This window comes from Orycteropus afer, unplaced genomic scaffold (genome assembly GCF_000298275.1).
Source record: "Orycteropus afer afer isolate SDZICR_OR568_19922 unplaced genomic scaffold, OryAfe1.0 scaffold00014, whole genome shotgun sequence".
In the NCBI taxonomy this organism is placed as follows: Eukaryota; Metazoa; Chordata; class Mammalia; order Tubulidentata; family Orycteropodidae; genus Orycteropus; species Orycteropus afer.
The window spans coordinates 2,627,757-2,636,287 of record NW_006921601.1 but is presented as its reverse complement, the minus strand read 5'-3'; the positions used below and the strand labels follow the sequence as shown (position 1 = coordinate 2,636,287).

The window sequence follows — 8,531 nt, the reverse complement described above, 5'->3', positions numbered from 1 at the left end:
AAGGACCACAGCCAATGTATCACCACAATAGTAAACTTTTTAAACTTCTGACTTAATGCTATAGAGCTCTATGCATCCTTTCAGGCAGGAATGTCTTTGTGCAGTGAGTTTCTAATTACGTGGAGACCTTAAACCAACAAGAGAGAGACAATGGGTCTATGTTTACTGACAATGGAGCTGGGAAATGACTTGGGATTGAAGAGGCACTGTAGTCATTGTTATCAGGTGAGTGAGAGTTAGGGACAGGGGTGCATTTTAATTCTAGGAGACTTCCATAAAAAATGAAAATGAGTGGAAAGTAGGTGTGCTTCATATTTTCAAACTAATTCCTGTTAACAAAAATTCACTTGTTTTTTAAGTTTCACTCACAGGAAAGTCTAACTTATTCCTGTCTCTTGACTGATGTCATAGCCATCTTCATTATTTGTGGCATTGTCATTGAAGACATTGATACCTCTTGGTGTTTTTAGTCATGCTGGAAAGAAACATCACTCTGGTCAGTGAGTTCATCCTGGTGGGCTTCCCCACTGCCCCTTGGCTGCAGATCCTTCTCTTCTTCCTCTTCCTAGTGGTCTACCTGCTGGTGATAGTTGAGAATCTTACCATCATGCTCACTGTTTGTGTCACTGGCTCCCTCCATAAACCCATGTACTACTTCTTGAGCAGCATGTCCTTTTTGGAGGTCTGGTATGTCTCTGTCACAGTCCCCAAGATGTTGGATGGATTTCTCCTGCAGAGATGGCATATCTCCTTCACAGGTTGCATGACCCAGCTCTACTTCTTTATCTCTCTGGCCTGCACAGAGTGTGTTCTCTTGGCAGCCATGGCCTATGACCGCTATGTGGCCATCTGCCACCCTCTCCGATACCCGGTCATCATGACCACAGGTTATTGTATACAATTGGTGGCCTTTTCCTATACAAGTGGCTTCACGGTCTCTGTGCTCAAGGTCTATTTCATCTCACACGTCACCTTCTGTGGCTCCAATGTTCTGAACCACTTTTTCTGTGACATCTCTCCAATCCTCAAACTGGCCTGCAAAGACATGTCCACAGCTGAGCTAGTGGACTTTGCCTTGGCTATTGTCATTCTTGTACTCCCTCTCAGCACCACTGTCCTCTCCTATGTCTACATTGTCTCCACCATCTTGCGTATACCCTCCACTCAGGGAAGGAAGAAGGCTTTCTCCACCTGTGCATCCCACCTCACTGTTGTCATAATTTATTACACAGCCATGATTTTCATGTATGTTCGGCCCAGGGCTATTGCATCATTCAATTCCAACAAACTAATCTCAGCTGTGTATGCAGTCCTCACACCCATGCTAAATCCTTTCATATACTGTTTAAGGAACCAGGAAGTCAAGAAGGCTATCAGAAAGACTGTGGGAGGTGGCCGGTGCCTCCTTAGTTGAGCTCTGCTGCCTTGAGGAGACAGTGTCCTTACCAGAATATCATTTCCATGACATTTATCATGGTTCTTCATATTATCCCTGTTCCATAGACCTGGATTCTTGAAGTAATCCCAGCATAGGAAAAATAAAAAGTTCAAAAATAGAAACAAGACACTTAATATCTATTGCTTTAATGGTGGACTATTATTATTATACACTGTAGATACTTAACAAGTGCTTTGAAATTATATAATAATAGCCATTATATGCAAGATACAGTTGTTAGCACTTTATACATAATAAACTATTTTGTTCTGATAACACTTCTGAGTGAGTTATGGCTAGTTACCTCATGTCATAGATTAGGAAACTGAAGCACAGAGAGGTTAAGTAAATTATGCAAGATTACACCTACTCCTCATGCAGCAACTATTTCATCTTCTGACTTTTATGACAATAGTAAGAAATCTACCATCTGACTATTTTGTGTATTAATGACATGTGTCTGGCAGTAACTAATGCCAACTGTGAGAGTAATGCTTACTGTGATGGTTAAGGTATGCGTTAACTTGACAGTGCCATGATTCTTAGTGGTTTGGCAGATATATAAGGATGTAATTTGGCAGTTATATAATTATGCAATTTGACAGTTATGTGATGATTAAATTTGGCAGTTGTGTCAGGATGTAGTCACCTCCATTTGTGATTTGGTGTGGTCATCCTTCATTTTCACATAATGCTGGTTTTCACTTAACAAGCTGGTCTTTAGAATCTAACCGTGTCAATAAGTGGACCAAACCAAACCGAACTCACTGCCATCGAGTCGGCACATAGCAACCCCCTCCTTGGGTTTCCGAGGCAGTGTCACTACAGAAGTAGATTGCTCCATCTTCCTTCCAGGGAGTGGCTGGAGGGTTTAAACCCCTAGCCTTCTAGTTAGCAGTCAAATGCCTTAGGTATTACGCCATTAGAGCTCCTGTCAATAAGTGGAGTGGGTGTAAAAAGCCATTATTTGAACCCAGGGTGGCTGGTTCTAGAATCTACTATATTATATCTAAGATTCTGTAATCAAAGCTCTATGAGAACATTGCTGCCTGGAAGGAATGAGCAACACAACAGATAAGATGTATATCAATATGATAACTGATGATAGTGCAGTGGTCATGTTATTTGTAGTGATGATGGTGAAGGTGGTGTGTTAGAGAAGATGGACTACTATGATATTAGAATGCTTTTTCAGAACTTATTGCTACTGAGTCAATTCTGGCTCATAGAGACCCTACAGGACACATTAGAACTGCCCCTATGGGGTTTCCATGGCTGTAATCTCTACCAAAACAAAGTGCTACGTATTTCTCTGGCAGAGTGGCTGGTGGGTTTTTACCACCCATTTTTCAGTTTGTTAATCACTGCATCACCAGGGCTCATTGATATTAATAACAATGGTGATCATTCATAATCTTCTCTAAATTTCAGGTTCCTTCTAGAATTATAACAGCTCATATCTCATGACAGTGGTAGGATCAATACTTTCATGAGTTGAAATAATTGATTTTATTGTAACCTTTTCAGTGAATATGTTTCTTGAGACACTTTATTTTGAGCTCTTGAATTCTTGTAGCTTCCAAAGTTGTATCATGCCTACTATCAGCAAGCTAAAGGGATATCGATACATCAATATATTCTAAGATGAAACCTTCAATACATCAGTATAACATAAGCCCTATAAACGAATTAGGTGGAAATCAAATATAAAATTTTCTAAGACAATTAGGAGTGTTGGATATTAATAGAGCATTTTATCAATCACTAACAAAACATAGTATACTATAGAGCATCTGTAAAATTGCTTAAACTGAGGCTGAAATTGGGAAGAAATAATAACTAGAAATAATTACTAGAGCTACCCTGACTCCGGGAGCTCTGGTAGCATAGTGGCTAAGACACTTGCCTGCTAACCAGACGGCTGGCGGTTCAAACCCACCAGCCACTCCTCGGAAGGAAGGCTGGGTAATCCTACTTCCGTAGTGATACTGCCTCGGAAACCCAAGGAGGGGTCGCTATGAGTCAGGGCCGACTCGACAGCACATAACAACAACAACAACCCTGACTCCAGGAGCTCTGGTAGCATAGTGCCTAAGGCACTTGACTGCTAACCAGAAGGCTGGCGGTTCAAACCTACCAGTCAGTACTCAGAAGGAAGGTTGGGCAATCTACTTCTGTAGTGATACCGCCTTGGAATCCCAAGGAGGGGTCGCTATGAGTCAGATCCGACTCGATGGTAAATAACAACAACAACAACACCCTAACTCTAGATTTTGACCATTTAAGTAGGAGTTCAAAATCAGTCTCTTAATTTTGACCTAAGCCACCCCCAAAATTATTCAACATGCCTGGATAGATCTTACAAACCACTCTTATAATGTTATTCCACTGTTAAGAATTCTCCATTTGAATTAATAATACTTATTCATTCTAGGTACTATTATTACTTTGGAATCATTCTAGCATTCATGGACCTTCATAATCACTTGTCCTCTCCCCATGTACACCAAAACTGATCCCTAATATGAAACATTTATTCATTCTGATGATATTTAGTCAACTTGGTATACTCAATAGTTAACAATGTATTGATTCTTGCCTTGTTTAACACATTCAGTTATTCATTCCAACAATATTTCTTGTTCTTCTATTCTATATCAGGTGCTGTGATAGCCTCTGAGGATGTGACAGTGAACAAAACAAAGCAATTAAACATAGATTCTTCTTTAAAGACATAATTACAATAAGTATTATAAGTGTGATGATACAAGTACAGGGTGCTATGAAAATGCACACTAGGTAGTTCTCAGGAAGTCAGAGAAAATGTTCTAGAAGAAATGAAACTTATACTAAGACCTGAAGAAATTGGATTAAAAATGGTATTTGTAGTGGGGCTCAGGGGTTGCAGGGAAAGGAAAAGTCAAATGTCAAGGGAGATAATAGCACACTCAAAGAACTGAAAGATGATTAGTATGTCTTGAACATAAATTTTCATGAGGAAGGAGGAGGTTACATGAAAAAGCAGGTTCATCTTTGCCGATTTGTGAATTTTCTCTTACTAAAGGTGTTTATAGATATTCAGTAAGTTCTATAGAAGCATTTTCAATTCTTTTATAGAACATCTACCAGGTGAATAGTGGTCACTTACAGAGTGAAGAAGGTACAAGGTAAGTTGACTTTGAATTTTCAGCCTTAACTACAGCACTTTTTAAATCTGAATGACAGGTATATGTTTCTGTGTTTGGCTTCCCACAGACTGTGAGTTCTTTAAAGGCAGAAACCAACCTTCTTCATCTCTGATCTCCAACACCTGCCACAGTGCCTGACACTATCGCACTTGTTCTAGTTATTGTCTATGCACCCTCCCAGGTATTCATTCCTGTGTTCTTTTACCCCTTTATGTCCTCCATCTCTGAAGGGATGAGAGCAATTTATCCTTTGGGCAACATCACCATGACTCTTTCGGCCTCTGGCTTCCAAATTAGATGATCCAGTGGGGGGCATCAATAGGAAATTGAAGGATTTGGAAAAAAAAAGAAGTCACTCCTGAATCTACCTGGGTGTCCCTTCAATAGCTGCAGCTATTACAGTTTCTGCGTTACTATTTTTTAAGTAGCTCCATATCCCTTGCTGACTGCCCTTCCCTCATCCTACCACTGTGAAGAGCTGTGTCATTCAGTCCTCAAAAAACTCAGCTGAAAGTGCTCTCTGTTTCTTCCTGGGATCCTTGACTAATACGAAATTCAATTAATATTAGTCAAATTGAAATAAATATCAATAGGAATACCTGGAATAAATATACCAGTTTTAAAACTCACAGGTGTTTAAATTTTTGACATCAACACTCCAGTTTTTGGTTAGCAGTGAAGCACTGCCCAGGGACTTCAGTATACATATATTAGGAAACCTTATTTTCTACTTAATTATTATACATGACAGAGCTTTCATTAAAATATAAAACCATTTCTTCCACATTTAATTTTTCACATATTTCTTCAGAAAAATGCTTGTACTTCTCTTCTATCCACATGCTTCTATTCACTGCCAAGTTGAACTGATTCCAGTATGTCTGAGCTAACACAGTCAGCATATTTACATTCAGGTGTTAAATATATTGTGCCCAGTTTTTCTGCCATTATTATAAAACCTCATATGCCACTAGGAAGCACTTGTTATTGCTGTTCTTTGTGCCCTCGAGTCAGACCTGACTCATAGTGACCCCTCCTTGGGTTGCTGAGGCAGTATCACTACAGAAGTAGATTCTCCAACCTTCCTTCCGAGGAGTGGCTGTTAGGTTTGAACCGCCAGCCTTCTGGTTAGCAGTCAAGTGCCTTAGGCACTACACCACCAGAGCTCCTTACCAGTGGTTAGCTTTGTGCTTTTCATAGGTAATTTGAACTTCAGTTTCTCTGAGCTTGGTTCCTCATTTGTAAAGTGTGGATCATATTATATATCTTGAAAAGTCAGTACTAAGAATAAAATGAGAGAAGTGGTCCAAGATGGTGGCATAGTCAGATACCTCATAATGTTCCTCTCACAATAAGGACCCTAGAAAAATAATGGATCAGTTATAGATAACAGTTTTGGAACTCTGAGAAACAAAGGCAAGGCTGAAGAATCAGACCAACTGCCAAGTAGGATGGACTGTACAAAAACAGCAGACGTGGAGAACAACCCATCACTGGTGCCTTGCAAGACATACCTGACAGTGTGGTTACATGGAAACAAAGCAAGCAGTGTTCCTAGCCATAGCCTCCATCATCAGGTGCAGAGAAGTTGGGACAATTTTCCCACATGTCTAGAGCCAGGCAGGAGTGCTCCCCTTCCTTTGAAAATTAAGTGCACTCACCTCATCCACCATGCCCTCCATCTGCCCCAAGCAAGAGGCCCATTGACTTGTGATGCCTCCCCTCTCCCCTCATCCATCACCCCTGCATGTGATCCTGGTCCAGTGGTACCCACTACCTCTCTGCTCCAGAGCCAGTGACCACAGACAGGCTCTCACCCTTTGGCTAGCTACTTTTGCTGAGGACTAGAGGACTGGTGGTGTCACCCTTCTGTCCAGCCATTGCCACCTTGCAGAACAGCGGCATCAGCTTCTTCACTTCTCAACTCATGTTGAGGGAACATAGAATGATGGCATCTCCTCTCCCCACCCACCTAACACTGCTGTTGTTGTTGTTATCATTGTTGTTGGGTCCCATCGAGTTGTCTCTGACTAATAGGAACCCTGTGTACAACAGAATGAAACACTGCCCGGTCCTGTGCCAGCCTCATGATCTTTGATATACCTGTGCCCATCATTGCAATCATTGAGTCAATCCATCTTGTGGAAGGCCTTCCCCTTTTTCATTGACCCTCCACTTTCCCAAGCGTGATACCCTTCTTCAGAGAATGGTCCTTTCTGACAACATGACTGAAGTAGGTGAGACGAAGGCTGGCCATTCTCACTTCCAAGGAGCATTGTGGCTGCACTTCTTCCAGAACAGATTTTTTAGTTCTTTTAGCAGTCCATGGTGCTTTCAGTAGTCTTCTCCAACACCACAACTCCAAAGCATCAACTCTTTTTTGGTCTTCCTTATTCATTGTGCAGCTCCCACATGCCTATGAGGCAATTGAAAATACCATGGCTTGGGTTAGGCACACTTAAGTCTTCAGAGAGAGATCTTTGTTCTTCACACTTAAAAGAGGTCTTTTGCAGCAGATTTGACCAATGCAATATGTTGTCTGATGTCTTGACTGCTGCTTCCGTTGGTGTTGATTGTGGAACCAAGTGATATGAAATCTTTGACAACTTCAATCCTTTATCCATTTACCATGATGCTGCTTAATGGTCCATTTGTGAGGATTTTTGTTTTCTTTATATTGAACTGTAATCCGTACTGCACACTGTGGTCTTTAATCTTCATCCTAAGACTGACACTTTCCCTTCCTGATTTTAAACCATGCTGTATCTCTTTGTTCTGTTTGAATAGCAGCTTTCTTTTCTATGTACTGGCTCCTCATGTACAATTAAGTGTTCTGGAGTTCTCATTCTTCTCAATGTTATCCATAATTTGTTATGATCCACACAATTGAAAGTTTTTGCATAGTCAATAAAACACAAGTGAACTTCTTTCTAGTATTCTTTGCTTTCACCCAAGATCCATCTGACATCAGCAATGATATCCCTCATTCAACATCCTCTTCTGAATCCACCTTGCATTTCTGGAAGTTCTCTGTCAATATACTGCTGCAACCGTTTTTAAATTATTTTCAGTAAGATTTTACTTGCATGCAGTATTAATGATATTGTTTGATAATTTCCACATTCTGTGGGATCAACTTTCTTTGGAATGGGTACAAATATGGATCTCCTGCAGTCAGTTGGCCAGGTAGTTGTCTTCCAAATCTCTTGGCTTAGCCAAGTGAGTGCCTCCAGCAGGGCATCCATTTGTTGAAATATCTTAATGGGTATTCCATCAATTCTTGGAGCCTTGTTTTTTGCCAATTCCGTCAGTGCAGCTTCAACTTATTCCTTCAATACTATTGATTCTTCTTGACTATATACCACCTCCTGAAATGGATGAACAGTGACCAATTTTTTTTTTTTGGTACAGTAATGCTGTGTATTCTTTCCATCTTCTTTTGATGTTTCCTGCATCATTCAATATATTGCCCATAAAATCTTTCAGTATTGCAACTTGAGGCTTAATTTTTTTCTTCAGTTCTTTCAGCTTGAGAAATACGGAGTATATTCTTCCCATTTGGCTTTCTAACTCCAGGTCTTTTCACATTTCATTATAATAATTGACTTTATCTTCTTGATAAGCTCTTTGAAATCTTTTGTTCAGATCTTTTATCTTATCATTTCTTCCTTTCCTGTCTTTCTTTTTTATTTTTATTTTTTTTAATTCTATTTTCATTTGGGTGAAGATTTACAGAGTAAATTCACTTTTCATATAGCAGTTCACATAATATACTTTGTCTCATGTCATTGACCAAAATTTACAGTGCAGCAGCTCCCCTCCCACTTCCTCCCCATAGTTACCTCTTCCCAGTGTCCATGCCTCCATACTCTTCTGCGCCCTGAGCTGTCTCCCTGTGCATAAGC

At 40.3% G+C, this 8,531-nt stretch overlaps 1 protein-coding gene across 1 annotated transcript; it reads left to right on the top strand.

Annotated features, from left to right (window-relative positions):
* Positions 1-472: 472 nt before the first annotated feature.
* Positions 473-1,414, top strand: LOC103210576 (olfactory receptor 6-like). The gene has a single exon (XM_007956493.1). It carries the CDS (start codon positions 473-475, stop codon positions 1,412-1,414), a length of 942 nt encoding a protein of 313 aa, XP_007954684.1.
* Positions 1,415-8,531: the final 7,117 nt, after the last annotated feature.

Coding starts and splice junctions, on each gene's coding strand:
- LOC103210576 (XM_007956493.1), top strand. CDS start 473: ATGCTGGAAAGAAACATCACTCTGGTCAGTGAGTTCATCCTGGTGGGC.